Here is a 21559-nt window from a genome sequence, read left to right as displayed (position 1 = left end):
GAACATTTGCATGCAGGGAGATGAGCACAGTGATTAAATTAGATAATCCACTGCTGCCTTACTTTGTGATCCAAATCCTCTGCAAAACTTGACATTTTCAGCATGGTAGGTTGCTGCTCGGAGGTTGCTGTCAGTGTTTCCTATTGTGAAGAAAACGGTAAGACACAGGTAGCAAAAGCAGAGCAAAGCCGAGTGAAATGAGCGGTGGCTTATACCTGCAACCTTTATCCGGTGAGTCAGACTACAATAGGTTGAACTTGCGGTGGCCCAAAGCTTAGTGTATGTTCTGACTGCAAGAACTGTCCCTGTAGATCAGGGGTGCCCAATCCTGGTCCTCGAGAGCCCCTATCCAGCATGTTTTAGATGTTTCCCTCTTCCAACACACCTGATTCAAATGATCAGCTCGTCATCAAGCTCTGCAGAAGCCTGATAACGATCCTGATCATGTGAATCAGGTGTGTTGGAAAAGGGAAACATCTAAAACATGCTGGATAGGGGCTCTCGAGGACCAGGATTGGGCACCCCTGCTGTAGAGCCTCTTTGGTTGTTGTTGGGGGAGTTCCTACCTCAGGGAAGATACTTGATGCAGATTGGCTACACTTGAAGAAGACAAATCCTGATTCGCTAAACAATAACAACAAGAGACACCATTTATTCTGCCATCTGGATATCCTCGTCCAGTATAGCGCTCTTCACCTTTCAAACATCGCAATTGTTTCCATTAATCACATAAAATTTGCCATATGAGCTAATACATGAACTAACTTCTATTTCCTACGTACTCATTGAACTAGAGCTAAGTCAAGTAACGACAATTTTTTTATTGTTTTGGTGCACTTGGATCCGACACTGGAATGGAAACAGAAACACAAATAGTGCCAATAACAGGGACCTTTTTGAAATTGTTCACGCAGTCTTTCAATAAACCCCTGAGGTGGAAAGTGGCCTAAAATGATCTCTAACAAACTTGCAGAACTACTTGATAACTCTAGTACAATAAGCCAATGTTTGTAAGAGCACTGGGAAGAGTTTCCTCCATGATTCAGACAGCAAAGCTTTCACTTCATCCACAAGAGAGCATTGAGAAGTTGACATTTTTTCACAATAGCGCCCTTTGGGATTTCAGCCAGGATGCCAGAGGAGCCACTACATGAACAAAATATTCTTTAAAAGGGCAGTCAGTATGCTTTGATTCATCATCCTGCTCGAAATTCCACTTGAATATGTTTTTTCAATTTAAGTTTGCATTCAAAATTCCTCTATAGACAACACATTGTTGATTCTGCCACTAAGTAAAAGTCCTTATTGTAAGAAGAACAACCCCAGACATTGATGTTCCCACCTCCGGGCTTTACTGTACCCTCAGTACAGTCTGGTTGGAGTTTATCCCCTGGTGTTCTCCACACAAACTTTCTACCATCAGATCCACATGAGTTGAATTTGGACTCATCTGGAAATACCACATCTCCAAAAGCTGCTGTTGTCTTGTTTGAGCTATCACAAATACAATCCTACCCGTCTTATTGTTTGAGCTGATGAAAGGTGTAGCAACACTTGTTCATCCTATCCTGACTGGTCTGAGCTGAGTCTGGTGATTCTTCTTCATAATAGTCCTTGTGACTGTTTCTTGCGTGTTTTCTCGACTTAACTCGCAATTATGCGGTGCGATCTGCTGCTGAGTCTCCCTGTGCCCCTTCTGTTCTTTGTCTTTCATTTATTAGCGTTGAAAATTGTTTTTTTTTTTTTTTTTAATGATGAATAAATTGGTCGTCTTGTTGCAGAAAAAAAAATTGACCTTTTTTTTCTGTGAGCTCACGCCACTTGTCTTTTGTCACATTTTTAAATAATCAGTTCTTGATGTAACTGTTGATGACTGATGGTGGATTTAATACATGTGACAACCAGAGCGTGTTTATTTAGAGCGGAACGTTCATAGTTTCTCAAGTGACGAAATTGCTGATTTATTTTAGTTGACTTTTTTTTTTTGTTTAGAGTTATGCTAAATGTGTTTTTCTATGGATCAAATACCAGTTTATCTAACATTTCATGATAGAACTTTACGATCCTTGTCCAAATAATTGTTGGGGCCACTGGGGGCTAAACAGAATAAGAGTCCCGACTGAGCTTTTCCTAAGCTTTGTTGCAACATGTGCTTGTAAAATAAATAAAATGTTTAAACTGACTTCAGGGATATTTTTGGTTCTGTTGGGTCTTTAATACTTTTGCAGTATTAGTTTCAAACTATGTATTTTCAGTCAGTTGAAGTGAAGTACAGGAAATGCTCGGACCACCGGCACAGTCTTGATTTCCAGCAGGGCTGTGAGTGAGTGCACGCCTTTGGGGGTGACAGGGGAGTGATGTTAGTGGTGGCAGGCCTTGGACAGCAGGATGTCCTGTTTGGCTGCTCTGCATGGAAATCACAGCAGAGACACAGAGTACACCTCTTGTCTTCTTCAGAAACATGAATCAGCAGAGGTGACAAAACTAAAAACGTTTAACGTGACAAAATCTACACTGGTTTTGCCCCAATCAAACTGCCTACTTTGGGTGAGAGGCGGGGGGTAAACCTGGGACAGGTCACCAGTTCATCGTGAGGCTAACACAAAGACCCAAACCTAATCTCCACCCTAAACCCTCACAGACTGAACCTACGTCACCCGGTCAGTGATTGAGTGCGAGACGCTGCGAGGGCTGGGACGGCACTTTGTGACATATCACGCTACCTTGACGACAACACAACATGTTTCATAATGGGCATTGTGGGTTTTTGTGACAGTTTTTTTTTTTCACATTCTTCACGGCTGAGGCACGAAAAGGAAAGCAGAGTTCATCATCATTCCATCAAGGAAAAACAACTATACACAGTTATGGCTGTGAATCACCAGTGAGCCATGTGTTTAGACCTACATGTAAACCCGGCTGGTTGCTCCTGTTTACCTCGTTTTGTAACATCTCTGGGATTCCCCCGGTAACATTACAACGCTCAGATCTGTGGCCAAATCTGCAGATATGGGGACTTGTGGAATGAGCTGATAAAGGGTTCAGAATGTCATAGAGAGAGCCCACGTGCACTGGAGAGTTTGACAGTAGGACAGCGCTTAGCTCTTGTACACACCTTAAAGTCTGCGAGTTCAATGTGAACATTGGGACTGAGTCAAAGAGAAAGGCAACCATGCACACTTACACCTACAGCCTATTTAGAAACGCTTATTAACCCACAACACAAGTCTTTGGACTGCAAAGAAGCTTGAAAAAAAACACAAAAACCAAAAAAGAAAAACAAGTAGACGCAGGGAGACCAAACATCCACTAGCAGGGGTGTGATTTCTGCAGAAACATATACGGATATAACATCTACAAACATAGAGAGATTGCTTTCAAGGAGGATGACATCTTTGAAAAGACCTTTCACATGTGCACATTGAAACAAGCATATACGCAAAGTCAGAGAAAACATACAAACAGACAAAAGGGCTGGGACGTGTACACAAACTAAATGTGAGCAAGAAACGAACACCAACAACAAATGTGTGTTGTAGTCTCAACCTCTCTGCCACACTTTTCGAAACTGAACAGCATTTCTGCAGCTTCAACTCCTGGAAACTGAATTTATTGCAAAGCGTTTGACTTCACTCCTCTTCTGTGCAATCACACAGATGCACCTTTCTGCTCAGCATTCACTTAAAATCTGTGCGTTAACAAGAACTTCATGTTACATTTTAGCTTTTTCAGAGGTATTGTTGGGCACAGCTGCCCTCTTGTTCGTGCCCCATCCAGGGTCACCGCTGCTGCCCTTTAGTAAAATCTGTCAGGCTCTCTTTGACGCAGATCCGTTTCCTGTCAAAGTGAGATTTTTATTGTTCCAAGGGAGCAGGCTCCAGAATCTCACTCCCCCAGTCTTTTCCTGTTTCCTCTTGAAGAGGAAGTGCTGCTTTGCTTCAGTTTTCCCCCTCCCTCCTGCATCTTCTCTGGGACAAATCTGGAACGCTAGCTGCAGCAGTTTGCTTGTGTCGGCCAAGACTTGATTTCAAAGAATGAAAAGGGTTCCTTCAAAAAGAGAGATACCCTCCCACTTTGGTCTCTGTTACACAAGCTTCCACGTACAAATTCGCACACACATACACACAAAGCGCATTCACAAACAAGCCCACAATGATTTTGCATCCTATATTCTAATGCGCCCCCTCTGAGTGAACGGCCTTGAAGGTGTGTGTTCACCTGCGACCCCGAAGTGAGGCTTTCCCATGGTGCCTCAGCACGTAGGCTCTTTGTTATCTCAGAGAAAATACTTCTTTGTATGCAGGGAGGGTCATTTCGTACATTTAGACAGCATAAGCCCTTAAACAAACACCAACACTCCGCTACAGCATCCTTACATAACAAAGAGAAATGAGCTGAAGCATAGAAAAATATGACTGAATATCTACTCATTTCTTATCATAAATTTATGTAGAGAAGCATCCAAGTTCTGGTTCATGCCACTTAAAGCCCACTCACTCAACCGTGAGCACACAAAAGTCGTCTGAGTGTGTACGCGCGCACGTTTAACTGTGTGAGCAGTCCTGCGCAAACTTAGAATGACAAATGAGGCCTTGCTGTCACACTAATCTCAGTCAAGCTCAGTTTCAGGGCAGAGGAGGAGCAGGCTGTCTGTCTTCACATACATGATGTCAGCTCCGACCACTGAAAGCTTTTCAGGCTCGCTTCAGATCTCCCAGCTGAACCTCGGCCATGACCCCATCCAACGCAACTCTGAATCATTTACAAGACTGGTTAGCATGAAAAACCTGCCTCATGACATGTCATTTGGATAATTTAGATGAATTAGAGCAACTCAGTTACCAAGTCCTTCAGACAGTCATTGTAAGGCTTCAATACCTTCACTGGGGACGAGCCCAAAAAGTTCTGTACACCATGAAAGACTCTAAAGTAAGGTTCTGTCATCACTGAATTACAATAATGGTACAATTCTGCAAAGTGTAAATGTGGCCAAGGAATTTCGGTAAAGGAAACCATTCAAAATCTAAAATTAAAAGTGAATTTTTCATCTGCCATATGCTGGTATACACACATCAACACAATTGAAGGTGGGACAATAAGTTGATGTCAAATCTGTGATGTCTGCTTTTTGAAAGAATGCAATTAGCAGATCACAATGGCTGCCATCCAGCAATATGTCATGCAACACGTCTGACCCACAGTTTATACAGTTGTGTCATGACTTTACAAATTGAGTGTCCTCCTCGTGCTCCATCACATGTTTTATAGATATTCTAATACTAATACTGTAACTATTTACCTGTACCTTAATTTTTATAAAAAGATATCCAAAATAAAATCAAAACATGTCAGAAAAATTGCAATTAGATCATTCAGCTCTTCTACAATCATCTTTTAAAGCTTAAAATTGGCTTTTACAATGTACTAAACTGTCTAATAGCAATTACCATTGTGGTAGTGACATAAACGGGGAATATGGAAGGTCAGTCTGGTTTTCATAATAATACGACTGTGACTGAGCTTCACTGGGCTACAATAGATGCACACAAGCAGAAGGAGGGAACCGAAACTTATTCCTTATCGTGCGAGAGTTTGGCTTCATCAGGCTGCAATTTGACAGATTTGATCTCACAGTGGCCCAACAGCTGTAAACAGCAGCCTGTATGAGTTCCAACTGTGCCGAAGTATTGAAACAGCAGCACCGAGCTAGGTGTAAAGCAAGCCAGTTTACTTCTACAGCACCTTCTACGCAGAGGTTATTCAAAGGGATTTACAGCCAAGTTAAAAATGGAAACATGTAAAAGATAAAACACAAAAAAGCAGAATAAAGTTAAAATAGTTTAAATAAACTGCATTTTTTTTTGAGTAATTAAAACTGGTTGACTAAAATAATGGAAAAATACAAGAATAAGGAAAAATGAAACCATGTTATGGACAATGTGTACAATAAAACAGAAAACAACTAATGAAAAAACAAGTGTTTGCAGTACAGACTAGACTTTCAAAGAGTTCGTAGCTTACTTTTATAAATGTCTACATTTGAGGCAGATCGACGCTCTAAAGCTCTAAAGCTCTGGTTGGCAGCATCATGACTAAACATCATTTCATCCTGTCTGGTCTGAACTCTGGGCACCACTGACTGATAAACATGTCTATCTTTAGCAAACATATCTCTGATATAATTTGGGCTCAGACCGTTCAGAGACTTATAGACAATAACTAGGGCCTTAAATGTAATTCTATATTCACCAGGGAGTCAGTGCAGGGATCTAAGAATCACACTAATGTGTTCTCTCTTCTTCTTCTTGCATGGCTGCAAGTTAAAAACTCTAACTTACTGATTTAGACAGTTGCAAACATTATGTTAACTGGTTAAGTTGACATAATAATGTTGGTAGTTTTTTTGTTTTTTTTGTGGAAGTACATTGAGAATCAAATCCCTTGCATGTGCACCCACTTGGCCAATACAGCTGATTCTGTTGCATCAACTTAATATTGTGTGTAATTTAAACTCAAAGTTCTGAGATTGTTGATTTAAAACTAAATTCAAGTGGTTTGATAGCTGAATTTTTATTTACCAGAAGTTCCAGATTTCAAATGGACAGTGTGTTAAAGGATCTGAACGAATATGACACAAATGACATTTCCAGATAAGTATCATGCATTTTAGAAACAAATTCTACAAAAAAAAAGAATTTGGAATATTTTCAATACGTGATATGACAGTGGATTTATCTATTGAGTTGAGGCGACACTTGTTATTGAAGGTGATATGCTATAGACAGTTCATGGACTATTAAGATGATATATCAAATGCTTTCCAGGTTTTTTTTATTTTTTTTATCATCTACCCACTTTGAGTACGTTGCTTCACAGATTGAAATGTGAGGTAATGTTTAAATGACGATATCTCAGGAACTGCTGAAGATAAAATCCTGAACCATTTTTAAACTCCAGAAGTCTGTACTGCTAAAAAGACACTATTTTCATTTTTGTGATAAAGCATTTTATATTACTAAAACTACAAATGAAATGGTTCTGAAAATACCACTGGCTGACTTCTGCATTATCAGTTATTTTGTTCATGTGTGCTGAAAGGAAAGATCAGACTTTAATTTTTTCCCCCCATATTTCAAATGACCTATAATCAGACACTTTGTGATCTACTCATCCAATATTGCAGCTTCTGAATCAATGATGTGATGGGAAATAACAATGAACATTCCCGGCTTTTATCTTCAATAGTTCCTGAGATATTGTCATCCGAAAAAAGCCTCAAATTTCAATTTGAAGGAAAACATGCTGAAAGTGGGGCGTGTACAAAATAAAGCATGTGTGCATTTAAACAAGGGCAACTGGTCACGTAAGGAAAATCCGTGTTTACCTTCTGTGTACAACTATAAATATGTGCAACATAAAGTGAACCAAGGTTTAGTGCAAAAATACAGGAATCAACAAAAAAGTAATCAACATATTGATGTCTCACATACAGGGAGGGAGGGAGGTGGATGATCACATTGCTGGGATGAATACAAGCAGGTATGTGATATGTTGTATATACAGTATATGTAAGAATACTTTATATATCAATCTAAAGTTCACAGATACCACTTTGTATTTCCATAGTTTATGATTTAAAGAAAGAGTTTCAAGTAAATCAGAGATGAAGGCCCCTGAAGATTTGGCTGCTGGAGTTCAGATCCCACCAGTGATCACACTGAGGTTCCTGGTCTGGCTGCTGGTCTTTACCAGCCTGGTCTCAAGCTGAGCCCTGAAAGTGTACCTGAAGGTCCCTAAACGCACCTTCTGCCAGTTAGTCTGCGGCCCTGAAGGCAGCAGGAGGCCACAGCTGAGGAGCCTGAAGCCACTTGCCCCCTTTCAAGATGTCCGCACCACAATGGGGCCAGAAAAATGCTTCAAAATCAGATTCGCGAAGCGGTTTGAGCAGGATGGAGGGTGTTTGTGCAGGAGAGCGGTTTTATCAGCGGCAAACACTCACAGGAAGTCCGGTTTGGGATTGTCCGTCCAATTCCTGCGTTCCACAGGAAGCCCTGCATAAAAAGCAACTGAAAAACGCCCAAAGACATTTCATTTGCCGCCAGTCGACTCGCGGGGAGCAGCTCCAGCCACACCGGCGAGGCCTTCAGAGCAGAACAGCACCGAGTCGAGCTTTAAAAGACACCGGAGGAGACATGGACACGTCTGACCCACCGGACCGGCGGCTCGCGCTCATGGCCGCCGCACTGCCTGCGCGCGCACACGCACCTGATGACCCCCCACTGAGAAGGTAAGAGCCGCACGAGCTAGGTAGCAGGTAAAAGAGATTATATCTAGTTTATTTAGTTAATTTTTACTGCTGCAAGATTTAAAAAAAAAAAATCTAATTTAATGATTTAAGTTGCATCAACCTAATATAATCTGCAATTCTAACTCAAATTTCTGCCTAATTTAGGTTAAAACTAAATTCAAGTTGAGCTAACTTAATAAAAATTAGCTTGATAAGTTAATTTTTCTTCAACTTTAGTTCAGGATTTCAGATCCCCTCCCTGCCCACTGAACATTGCAGCAACCTTTTTCTTTTCGTTCCTTTTTTTTTAAAACCGCCAACTTAAAAACTTATTTTTAGCTTTAAGTACATAACACCTAAAAATTCCATTTAAAATTCCATAGAAAGACTAGTTGGAACAATCAACTTAAAGAATTTTGTTAATGGCACCAATCACTCAATAGTGGTAATTAACAACGCCTTCGATTGAAGAAAAGCTAATTCCCCCAACTCAATGTAGTTTGTTGGTTGAACATAACTTCATTAGAAGTTGTCATAACTCAAAAGTGAGTCAACATTTTTGATAACTGGTAGTTTTAGCTGAGTGTAGCATTACTTTTTAGAGTTCAGACCTACAGCTAAACAAACCTAATGTAGTTATCATATGCAGGCATAAGTGTAGATTTCCTGTAAACAGTAGGGGTGGCACACATCCTGCACGGGTTCTAGGCATGCTCCCCCAGGAAATTTTGCGCATCATTTTTGGTGAAGTTTTATGCAAATCTCCTGTGTCCACCTCTGAAAATCTATGCATATGTGCAGGGTGCATCTACAGGGTACACTGCTCCCATTACCTGTGCAGGTCATGCAGAGAATGCTGCATTAAATCCTGTATGGATAACACAGAGTTGGTTTTATAGTCATACACTACAGAATTACTGTATGTCTGACGATGAAAGGATCAACATTTACATAATATTGCACAAAAAAGTTTTTCTTGAAAGTATTGCCGCAATCTGTACAAATACTGATTAACACACATTTAAAACTTTGCAAATCAACACAAAAACACCAGATTGGAAGGTTTATAGTACTGAACCAATTTCTTTTAAGCCGAGGGAAATGTACAACCACAGAGATTTTACATTTCAAAATCTTAGTTTCTATGTATTTACTTGACTTACTTGCAAAAGAGATTAATTGAGACCATGACAAGTTATCCCAAGCAGTATTATTTAGTTTTTAGGTGCACAGTTTATCAGATCTGTCTTAGATCAATACTCAGACTGCACATGTGCACACTGAAACTGGTTTTGTTTGCTGTAATCATTCGTTTTGTGCATTAAGAGATGTGTTTTTTATGCGCTTGGGTGACACAAAACAAACAAACAAAAAACTTCCACAGAGCTCATAGTCAGATTTACCTCTTTTTACTCCAAAACTCCATCTTTAGGTTATAATTGCTCCACTGCAGCAGAAGTGATTAATTCACTCAATGCTCATGTGGGTGAAACAGAACATTTCTTGAAGACAGACTTAAAAAAAAAAAAAAAAAAAAGAAGCCGAGTCCTCCTTGATCAGCTGCCTCTGTGGGATGTTTTTACACACCGCAGCCTGTAACGTGCACCACCGGGTTATGAATGAGGGAAGCTGTGGAGCCCGGCCTGTGACGTCACACGCGGGTCCCCCCAGTGGGAGCCGCGGGACACCCAGCTGGAGGAGTGGGAGGAGGTCCTACCATCACCCCCCATGCGCTCTGACAGTCTGAGCTCCAGGACAAACCTGACTAGTAGCGGAGTTTTATCCCTGGACCTTCACCTCAGCAGCGGAATATAAACGGGGACGTACTTTGCTCGCGGCTCTCCTCCTGCAGTGTAGGACCGGAGTAATCTTAGGAAAGCTGGTTATTCATTGCACGGTTTGTGATTATTTTTCGTATCCATGCATGCGCCCTGGAGTTTTGGTTCGGTAGTTATCGGCTTGTGCGCGCGTGTCCAGCATCCCTGCCTGTTCTTTTTTACTGTAGGAATGTTTTCTTTTATTTCTTCTGCTACTGTGGAGTCTTCAGTTTAATGTGAGAATGTTTCGGAGACGGAAAGATGTGAGGGATGATGGTTTTAACCAGCGCTGAGCTCCGCGCATTATGCGCATAATGTGCTGTAAAACAGCGCCCCCTCATGACCAGAGTATCCGATGAGGTGACAAGCAGGCCAGAAAATTCCCCTCCTTGAACCCTGTGATCTGATCATCTTGAATTTAAACGTCCTTTTGTTTGAAATTGCATTTCGTTTAAACCAAAATGAGCTCCGCAGGGAATACTGTGAGGAACCCTCCCATAATTAATCCATGCATCATAGGTTAACTGGGTTGTTAACAATGTTGTGCTTTATAAACCCCAAAGGTAAAAAAAAGAGAAGAGTTTTTAATGTTTTTAATAGTCTTCCATAACATCACCATCATTAAAAAAATATATATCCATTCAGTGAATCCGTGCCATGTCACTCCCAACTGATAATAACTTCTTGGACAAGCCTTCTCTCCCTGCAGCAACTTTATGTGATGATGCTTGATTGTTGCACACACACACACACACACACACACACACAGACACACACACAGTCTTCAAAGTGGCCCCCTGCTGCGCCGGTCCAGCTCGCCACAGTGATTTGTGAATGAACGCAGGCTCTAGATGTGCGTGTCGTGTCTCCGGGCGCACAGCCAGCAGGGGATCAGAGAGACATGCAAAGCTGTCATCCGAGGCTTAGCATCACCTCCAGCACGACTGAGGACTCTCCAGCAGGCTACAGTCCCGTAACCTGCCATCACACCCGGCTGGCTTTAATGCGCTGTTAGAGATTTCCCCAGGGTTTAGTATCTGCTCTGTTAAAACACGCCCGTAGGCGAGCATCTGAGGCAGGAGCGGGTCCAAGCTGACTGTCATGCACTCTGACTGTCTCGAACTTTGCTTTAATCCTGTACAGTATGCAATAATCTAATATGGTGTGAAGGGATGTGTGCACATTGCTGTGAAATGAGAGCTCTTTGTCCATGCAGGTGCAGGCCAGTGAGTGTTCGGCCTGGTTTCACTGCGAGAACTCAGAGCTGTAGATGCAGCATGTAGGTGGATGTGATGCATCACAGTCCACATGTGCCTATGGATGCATCCAGACACCAACTTCTAGCAACAAGTGATCCAGTCCAAGGCCTATGCTTACACTCAAGGCACACAAATCAAAATTTCGTGTAAACAAACTAACCCTGGGGTTTAAAGCACAAATAATACACGTCAGATTTTTACTGCTGCTCATAAAAGACATCACCATCGCGCTGCACTGTTTTCACAACTTTTTAAAGTGGCTCACCAGGGAAATCCGCTCAATACATGAGAACAATAAAGTGTAGGAATGTTAAAAGTATTGATTATGGTAACCTTTAAAAATAACAATCCAACAATAAACCTACGTAAAACCAAACCATCATGTAATCTAGTTGTTTACTGACATTTTAATTAAAGACAAGAAAAGGGCATCTCCACTTTGCAAGTTCCAGTAAGTTTGACTTCCAGCTCTTGAATCTTTGGGTCTGCTGTTTCTCACCCTTTATCCTCTGCGTCCCTTCATCAGCTGCTAATTGTCCTAAATGACAGAGCTCCTATAGACACGCAGCGGTTAACAGTTCCTTGCCAGATTAAATGAGCTCTGAAGCTTTGGAAAAAGCGCCGCATGCTCTGCTCTCAGAGACGGGACACAGCTGACACTGACAGTCCATCCCCCTTGTGGTCTGTTTCTTCAAAGCTTTGACCCGAGGCTGCGGAGGAATGATGTGTATTCCATTCAAGTTTAAACTTGTGGAATTTATCCTCTTGTTCACCTCAATTTGTAGCTCGTGATGAACAAAAAAACCCACACACACGGCTGAATTTTTTTGCTTTAATACATCTCATATCTGCTCTCCTCACAGGTAGCTGGAGTCGTCCTCCGGAGGGAAAACGTACGTATCAGCGTGAGGAGACTTTGGCTACGATCCACAGCCCCCTCCTCCCCTCCTCTCCCCTCCGACTGGCACAGAGACGAGTGTGAGAGACCCAGCGAGGGAACGTGGGAAAGAGGAAGACGATGTACCAGACGCTGCTTCTTTCCTCCTCCCTCTTCATCCTTCATGTGATGGGCACTCCCCAGTTCTTCGCTCACCACGGGTAACGGCTCACTCAGTGCCCTTCCTGTGTTTATTATGGCCTGTCATTTCGGTCGACAGCTTTGCGGTGACCCCAGCTTACACATCTGTCACTCAGACCCGTTTGTTTTAGCGACGTCTTCACCCGACTTGACATTTTCAGCCACTGTGAATATGTACAAATTGGAAAAGTGTCCTCTCTCAGGCCCTGTACGCACACCAGCACGGGCAGCCTCGTCTTGTCACTCTCAGTTGGTTTGGAAAATAAACTGAACAGCCAAATGAAAAGGTCAAGTGGAGACAAAGAGGCCAAAGATCAAGTCTTTACTCTGACACATTGAGGAGTGATTACACGGTCAGTCAGGCTCTAATCTGGAGCCACTTAGGGCTCGAAATATCTCCAACTGTGACTCACAACCTGTGAAAAAAAAAAAAAAAAACTTCTCCTGCAAAACCAGTTCAGCTTCTGGTGCACATGAAGATAAAGCGTTTGATCTCTTTTTGCAGGAGGAGGGTGTGTGGCCGAGACCTCCGTCACAGCGTTGTCCTGGCAACGGAGTCATACGTCCAGCCGGTGCACAAGCCCTTCATCACCCTGTGTCAGGGCCATCGCTTCTGCAGCACATACAAGTAAGACGCGCTCTCCCAGTCCTTCCGATTGCTAAACACACACACACAAATAACAACACAAATCATACGTTCTCGACTTTTGTTGGGCGAGAACCAGCTGAACCGGCAGCCAAGCATTTGCACAACAGAGCTCAGGCCTCACAGTGTCAAACAGCGCTCTAATTAAGCCATCTCGTGCTGTTTATTTGATTAACATGTAAACAATGCTTGACGTGTTCAGGAAGGGAAAGGATGAGGAGCGAAGTCATGAATAGATCTAGACTTTCTTCCACACACGCACACATAAGTACACATATTGCACAGAACTGGGTCATGGTGGCACATATTTGGGTGGAATCTAAATATCGAATACTTTGTGTAACTACGGGAAATGAAGTGCTAGCCCACAGAGACCACGGTCGTGTTTATTTTGGACTCTGTCTCCCTCCATACTTATACGCTCTCAATCTCTCTCCAGCTCTGATACTTTCTAGTCCTCCACCCCACCTCCTTTTACATTCCCCCCCATTTTAATCTATTTTAAATCCTCTCTCCTAAAGTAAAATTTAGTTTCATTTTTGGATATTTTCATCCTCGTTATGTGGGCAGACCTTAGATAATTACAGGCCTGGGAAATTATTTGTTCATTTTGTTTTAAGAAAACACATCACGGGTCAGTGGCACTTTGTTTTTAGCTTTTGCCTGAGTTTATCGCTCCGTATCTACAAACTAAACATACCACACACTCAGCAGGCTGCAGCGAAATCTCAGATTTTAGATGTGATCCCCTGCCCCATATGCCCTCCCTCCATCCCTCTCTCATCTCCGACACACTCTTGGAAGCGAGCGCTCCAGTATTCCACCGAATTCCTGTTCTTTCATCGGTCTGACAGAACATGGAAAAAGGCTCGACAGGCTCAACCAAACACGTGAGGGCAGCGTGAATGACCAGGGGTCCTTAACGGTGTTTCTCTCCACAGGACCACATACATGGTGGCGTACCGGCAGGTGAGCAGAGCAGCGTCGCCTTCACAGTTCTATGCAGAGTGCTGCCCGGGCTGGCGGAGATTTCACTCTCACAACTGCAACCAAGGTAACTTTTAAGAGACTTGTGATGGGTGTAAGGGTTCCCTGCACCCGCTCAGTGGAAGAGCTTTAATGTAAAAGTAAAAGGTGAACATTTTGGAAAGCATACTTATATGTTTTCTTGCTGAGAGTTAGGTGAGAAGACCACTCCTGTGTGTGTACGTGTGTGATTAGCCTCCAGAGACAGCAATCGTAGCTTAGCATAAAGACCAGGCTACCATGGAATTCAGTCAAGAAATATTATATAGCACATAAATCCCTTTTTATTTTTACATTCGTACTGTTGCTACAAATGTAGCCTGACTCACTGGATGTGGACTTCAGGTATAAGCCTGCCACTTCCAATCCACATTTACGCCTCTCCTTCTACTATCTGCGTTCGACTTGTTTCAAAATCCCCTTTGTTGCAAGAAACAACCTCTGAGCATGAACCTCATATTTGGATCATGCCACAAGGCAGGCCCACTTCAGTGAATTAGCCATTTCAAGCTTGACATAGCTTGTTTCCCCGCATTCAAATGTTCTACCAAGACGTTTCCCCATCATCACTATTTTTCAGGGGCACCACTGCTACATCCTGGGCTTAGCACTGCTGAAAATGACTGCAATTGTTTTAAAGAAATACCAATAAGCCAGTGCATTTTTCCTACCGATAGCAGAATGATGTTGAGGTGCAGCCAGACCATTCTCCAGTGCTGACATAGTGCTGTGGAGAATGGTCTGGGAGATTTAAAAAAAAGAAAAAAGGGGATATAGCATGCTAAAATAAATGTGTTTTCCAAAATGAGCTACTTTAACATTTGAAAGCTTCTCTGTTTAAGAGTTCCATCTCTTGGCCAGAAGGTGAAAAACCTTGTCTCCCCAAATCACAACTCAGAGGACTTAAGTAGATCATTAGAGAGCTCCAGGGCTTCGCTAGGCAGATGTTAGATAGCCATGCTAGCGACATCACCTTGTTTCCAACTTTTATGCTAAGCTAATCTAGCCATCTCCTGACAGTAGCTTCATATGATCTATCTATCAAACTAACCCTTTAAATATCTCTCATAGCTGTGTGTGGACAACCCTGTCTGAACGGAGGAACCTGCTTAAGACCCAACCAGTGTGCTTGTCGTCTCGGCTGGACGGGACGCCAGTGCCAAACAGGTACACACACAAACGTTTACCTGCACAGCCGAACACAAACCTCTTTGTGCGCATTTACACATTCTTGTCTTTCTTGTCTGTCAGATGTCGATGAGTGCGGCGAGCAGCATCCATGCAGCCAGCAGTGCGTGAACACAGCTGGCAGCTATCGATGTGCATGCAGAGACGGCTTCAGGCTCGCTGAAGACGGCCGCTCCTGTCAAAGCCTTCCTCCTCCTCCTTCTCTTCCTGCCACTCCTCCTGCTCCCTCGCAGACCAGCCAGGCAGCAGTGGGTGGTCACACTGATGCGGGTAGGATAGGAGAGTGTGCGTGGGTTCACACAGTGTAATTTTGTGTTCCACAGCAGCAAAGTGTCTGGACAGAAGAAAGAAACATGGCCAGCTTCGCGGTCCATTATTACTTTTGGTACGCGCTATGCCACTCTCAACTCGTACCGTGAGTAATAATGCACTGCGACTGGTGCCGACTCCAGACAGATTTCTTGTGGTCTGGTCCCATGTGGTGAGACTGGGACCAGTTGGACTTTGATAATGACTCAGTTGACTCCTATGAGTCCTGCAAGTAAAGCAAACATCTGCCTCTAATAGAGCTCCCGTGCTAATACAGACATATTTTTATACCACACACTCCATTGGGTTCCATCGAAATGTTGCAATGTTGTCTCTTACCAAGAAAAAGTCTATTTTCATTCATCTGTGCTTCCTGTATCTTAGCAACGAAATAATACAACCCCCCCTCCATGTCTACAAATGTGATAGCTGACCTCAAGATATTTCTTTTAATACCTATTCCGTGCCAGCAGTTTTGTTCTTTTGGGAATTTCAGCAACATGAAACCTTGAAGAAGGCTTACCGTTACTTTTTCCAGCCTTGAGAAATTTTTGTGAGTCACAAAACTGTAGAAATCCAAAACAGGACACTGTCTCCTTTACTGTCAGGAAGAGAAATATTTCTATGTAAATATGAAATCGCCAAATTTCTCAGGCTCTGTTCCAAAACCCCCTTTTCTATTTATCACAGTTTCTGTGAACAAGAAAGACCAAACTCACACAAACTAAAGCTTCTCGGCTGTAGGGAGACCGTTGACCTTCACAACGCTACGTGTTGTCTTGTTGAATTGCTGAGTCAGCAACAACAAAAAAAAAAAAAGACAGGAAAAACTCCCAAAGAAAAGCCAAAATGTGACATATCTTTGTACTTTATTGAAGCCGCAAAAGGTTATTTATAGGAATGTGCTCATTTTCACTGCTCAGCTCTCAGATGCAAAAATGATTATGTTTTTGCAAGACATTTTTGTTTGAGATTGTAGTCGCTTATCTGTACGTATGCACGCGTTTGAGGGATGTTGATGGAGATTATAATTATAAATGCAGGTTGAAGTGTTCAAAAAGTAGACCATCGCTCTCACTCTGCCAAAACTCTTGGACCACATTTCTGCATTTCAGTCTCTACACCCTCCCACCTCCCCGTTTTTTCACTCGTTCTTGGCCAACACTTGTGTTCTCATTCCAGCTCCATCAACCCTGTCTGCTGGGGGTCATCGCCATCTCCCCCTCGCTTTTCCTCCCGCTCCTCCTCCTCCTCCTCCTCCTCACCCTGTTTCTCAACTCACTCTTGTCTCAGTAATGGACCACATCTGGGAGAGATTGAACCTCTCTCGGTCTGTCTGCAGAAGCGCAACCAGAGAGCAAAGGGGGTTCCTAACTTTTTGCATCTCGAGCTGCCTGCGCTGGGGACATTCCCCCTGGGTGGAGGCGGCCAGACACATTTCCTCGTAGCCAATTCTCGTTCACAGGAGCGTTGAATGTTTTGCCTGTCTATTTCTGGAGACCTCTCTTTCAGCTTGTGTATCGGCTTTTTCAGCCGTTCCCATATCTACAGTCCCCCTCCCCTGTGCCCTACATTCCCCCGGTCTCCCTGCAGCTCTGCGGTCCTTCTCCTGGTTCGTAGTTTAGCTCCAGCGGTCATGAATCACTCGAGGAGAGGGATTGATGAAGGCAGGATGCTCCCAGGAATCTTCTGCAATATAAACTTTAGATCTGAGAGGATTAAACACGCAGCTTTCTCATGTTTGATCTACGAATTACTCCTTCTTTCCACCCTTCCTCTATTAGTCTACAGAAACTCACTGGTGTGCTGATATATACGTCCATGTTCGTGTGGTTTCTCCAGGTGGAAGGTTTGGCCTGGCGGAGAACGTGACAGAGGAGGTACAGAGCCTGAGGAACAGAGTGGAGCTCCTGGAAAAGGTAAAGTCGTGAACACATGTTTGAAACGCTCACACATAAAATAAAAGCCCCCTACCCTGATACCTCCCAGTCTCGCTCCGCAGGAACACCTCTGATCCTTACATACGGGCACAATATAAAACCCCACTTGCCGTTTAATCCCCGAACCCAAGATTCTTTGAAATGCCAGACCTACAAAGTGGCTTTTTAACATTTTTTATAGGTTTTTATTAAATTCCTGCTTGTGTTTAGTGCAACGAGCATAAAGAGCAAATAAAAGTATAATCATTTTTGTTTACGAGGTGATTAATGGTCCATTTCTGGAGCTTTATTCTTTCTTCCTAATTTCCCCTCGTGTTTCTCCATCTGTTTAGAAGTTGCAGTTGGTCTTGGAACCCTTCAGCAGCTTCTTCCCGCTGTCGCTGGACGAAGGCTTGTCAGAGAAAACCACCTTACTATCCCACTCCTTCCAGCAGCTCGACCGCATCGACTCCCTCAGCGAGCAGATTGGCTTTTTGGAGGAGCGCCTCGGCACATGTGAGCGACCACAGGCTGACCTTTGATGGTTGAAAACATTGCGCTTAGAGGAGGGGAAAAGCCAATATGTAGCTAAACACCATGGGAACTGTGTTTCCCAGGAAGGCAGGATTCTTCCAAAAGATCAGAGGCCATTTAAAAGCTCAAATAGCAATGATCCATAATTTAATACAATTGAAACGCATTAAAGCCCATATTAATAAAAATCCAATAACATAATAAAATCTTTTGCATGAAACCCAATAACCTCTTTGGCTGTGACATAAGACGCTGAGTTGTACAATCAAAGTACAAACGAACTGAATGAAATGACATATTTGCTTTTAAATGTTAACATAATTAAGACATCAAAGATAAGATAACAAAACTTAGGTCAAAGTACAGCTGAGGCTGATGGTAATGACATTAGTTTTGCAAGACTTTGGGCATCAACCAAAGCTTTGTACAAAGAAAGTTAGGTTCACCAAGTTTATTTTATTTCTTCTTGGGGGTGGCCGGTTGTTTTGAACTTCCCCGTTACTCCCCCCCCAACACTTAAGTGTCACCAAAAATGAAAAATATCAACCTTATTGTGGTGCTAAAGGAAAAGTCATTTGATCACCAAAGCTGCTAGGGTTCATCCTCTTGAGACCAGGAGTATTTGTGCAAAGTTGTGTGGCATTCTCTGTAATGGCTGCTGAGACATTTTAGATAACGTGTGAATCAAGAGTCACACATACCACTCCTTAGTTCAACGTAAGCACTCTCCGCTGTGCTCATTGAAAGCTCTTTATTGCTGCAGTGCAACTGTGCTTGCACAAGAGGCTTTTTACAGCGTGTTTTATCATAAATTGTGATCTCATTCAGGACTGCAGTCACTTGTGCTGCGGCTTCAGAGACTCTGCGGGATACTTAATGCTTAATTAGTGCAACAGATTAACCCTGTAAAGCCTGAAGTAATTGCCCGAGAATTCACATTTTTTGAAATGGGAGTATTTATTGAACCCTCTGACAAATTTTTAAAAATTAAAAAATAAATGTACATATATGAGTTTTAATTTTTGTAATTTTTGCTACGTTCTGCATTTCTGGTGCATGAATTACGATCTGTTGTGGATCATCCGTACACTGCATGTGTCTGATTGTATACATCAGGTTTTCCCTGAAGAAAATACCACACTGATGAGGTCTCAAGAACTCACCTATCAAACATGATACAGTTTGCGTTAAAGGGTTAATAGTATGAACCTGAGGAGTGTAAAAAAAAAAGACTTCTCTCAAACAAGGCTTGTTTTTTTTTACCGTTTCTACCCATTTCAGAGCATGTTCATCACCATTATTACACATTAAGGAAGTTTTGTAGGCACCGCTCCAAATTCATTGCATATAAATGATTCTATGTTTCACACCTCTTAAGTGTGTTTATTACAGTGCTGCTTATCAGGTCTCATTTTATCGGCCTTCTTGTAATTTGCAAGCATACAATCCTGTGCTGGAAACTCCTTGTTGGATTCCGTTTATTACATTACCAAAGTTTTATTATGCAATAAGCGTTATCAAATTTGGTTTTATTAGATTATTAGATACTTTACAAACCCAAACTCTATTAAAAAAACCTTCATATTTATTATTATTTTATTTAAAAATGCTCCCTTTAGTCTGGAATACAGTGGAGGTGATGCAACCTATTGCTACTCCTGGAGTCACAACACTGGGATATCACTGCTTTCCACTCATATCACAGTACAAGCTGCCTATAGGAGGGAATACATTGCAGTAACTCTTTCTATCTTCTCCTTTGTAGGTTCTTGTCAGGAGAATTAAGCGCTGAACACGGCAGTCATTATTTCAAGATGCCTCCCATCAAGCTAATAATGACACCGACCTGACAGACTTGTACGTGCCAGACGGCCGGCGGTGTTTGTCGGAGCGGCCGGCAGAAGGCAGCCTCAGTCCTCAACAATGCTGTGACGCAATCGCCGCACAAATCATGTGTGATTTTCACTACTCCCGACAGGTTCATTTGCTTTTCGCGTTGAATCGCTGTCAAATTCCTTGATTTTGTAACAGTACCTGCAGCGAGGCGAGTTTCACCATGACATCAGCCCCGCAACAATCTAAACCAAAACCTCCTTGAGGGTCAAAGGTCAAACTAGCCACTTAAAGTTTCTGTGTTTGTTTTACATCAGTGCAGCTGTGTCCTCTATCAGAGCCCCAACCCGTTCCAGGGCAGATGTGGACATCTGTATTTATCTATTTAAATTATGATCATCTTGTAGTTATTTCTCAGTGCTCCAATCAACATTTTTACCTAGTTTTGTAACTTTTGTAATAAAAAGTCTTCATCAGAAACACTGTGTGTGCTCCCTGTTATGACTGGATTACTGAATGATGTGTGAAAATACATTATTTCATCCACAATGTTGATATAAGAAAGCACAAACTCTTCATTGAGCTGGTACCACAAACCTGTTGACACCCAACAGCCACAACATGAAAACCGATAACGTGCAACGTTCTGCTGGGAAACCTTGGATTCTGACATTCATGTGGATGTTATTCTGACACATACCAGCCACTGCAGACCAACCACACCCCCTAGACTCCCCCAGCAGAACAGTATGTCCCATCACACAGCAAAAACTGCTCTGGAACACCTCGAGGAAAACGACCAAGAGCTCAAAATGTCAACTCGGCCTCCTAATCTAGTTTTAATGTTATGGCTGTTTAAGTGTAAAGTAAATACTGTAATCAGTGACAGAAGCATTAAGAGCTGTCAGATCAGTAGAAGTATTAGTACTGCACAGTAAAAATACACCAAGAGTCAAAAGTACACGCATTACGCAGAAGAGCCCCTCCCAGAGCGTTTTAATACATACATACAGGATTTTTATCCCCTATGTAGTAACATACAAAGAGCATCTTAATCTCAGCCGATTAACTGACCCTGTTTTATAGAATTATTAATCTTTTTCATTCTTCATTCTCATTCTTGGTGACACAGTTGGTAGCACTGTTGCCTCGCAGCAAAACAGTCGCCAGTTCGTGTCCTGATGAGGACACCTGGGATCTTTCTGCGTGGAGTTTGCATGTTCTCCCCGTGTAGTGTGGGTTCTCTCCTCAAACATGTTGAGGTTAATTGGTGATTCTAAATTGTCCGTAGGTGTGAATGTGAGTGTGCTTGGTTGTCTGTCTCTAAGTGTAGCCCTGTGATAGACTGGTGACCTGTCCAGGGTGTCCCCTGCCTTCACCCTAAGTCAGCTGGGATAGACTCCAGCCCCCCACGGCCCTAGTGAGGATTAAGCGGTGTATAGATGATGGATGGATGGATGGATTCTTTAAATAAATATAATTTCTTTATAATAAAGAAAAACATCATCTAAAAAATTCATAAACCTCTTTGCGGTCATGACAAAGCAATTACAGGCTGCTCTGCCTTGTGTTAAGACTTTCACGTAATCGACATAAGTTAGTTGATAAGATGAAGACCATTGGATTGTTTTCACAATGCAAAATGTTAATCTACAAACAAGCG

At 42.5% G+C, this 21559-nt stretch overlaps 1 protein-coding gene across 1 annotated transcript; it reads left to right on the top strand.

Moving 5' to 3' along the window:
- Nucleotides 1-8104: 8104 nt before the first annotated feature.
- Nucleotides 8105-20376, top strand: egfl7 (EGF-like-domain, multiple 7). Its single transcript, XM_008304077.1, has 9 exons — nt 8105-8287; nt 12227-12461; nt 12947-13069; nt 14029-14141; nt 15185-15280; nt 15365-15571; nt 17453-17529; nt 17883-18045; nt 19829-20376. Exons 2-9 carry the CDS (start codon nt 12382-12384, stop codon nt 19846-19848), a joined length of 879 nt encoding a protein of 292 aa, XP_008302299.1. The 5' UTR covers nt 8105-8287; nt 12227-12381; the 3' UTR covers nt 19849-20376.
- The last annotated feature ends 1183 nt before the right edge of the window (nt 20377-21559 follow it).

This window comes from Stegastes partitus, unplaced genomic scaffold, assembly GCF_000690725.1.
Source record: "Stegastes partitus isolate 25-593 unplaced genomic scaffold, Stegastes_partitus-1.0.2 Scaffold2128, whole genome shotgun sequence".
Taxonomy (NCBI): domain Eukaryota; kingdom Metazoa; phylum Chordata; class Actinopteri; family Pomacentridae; genus Stegastes; species Stegastes partitus.
This window is presented reverse-complemented; position numbering and strand designations above follow the sequence as displayed.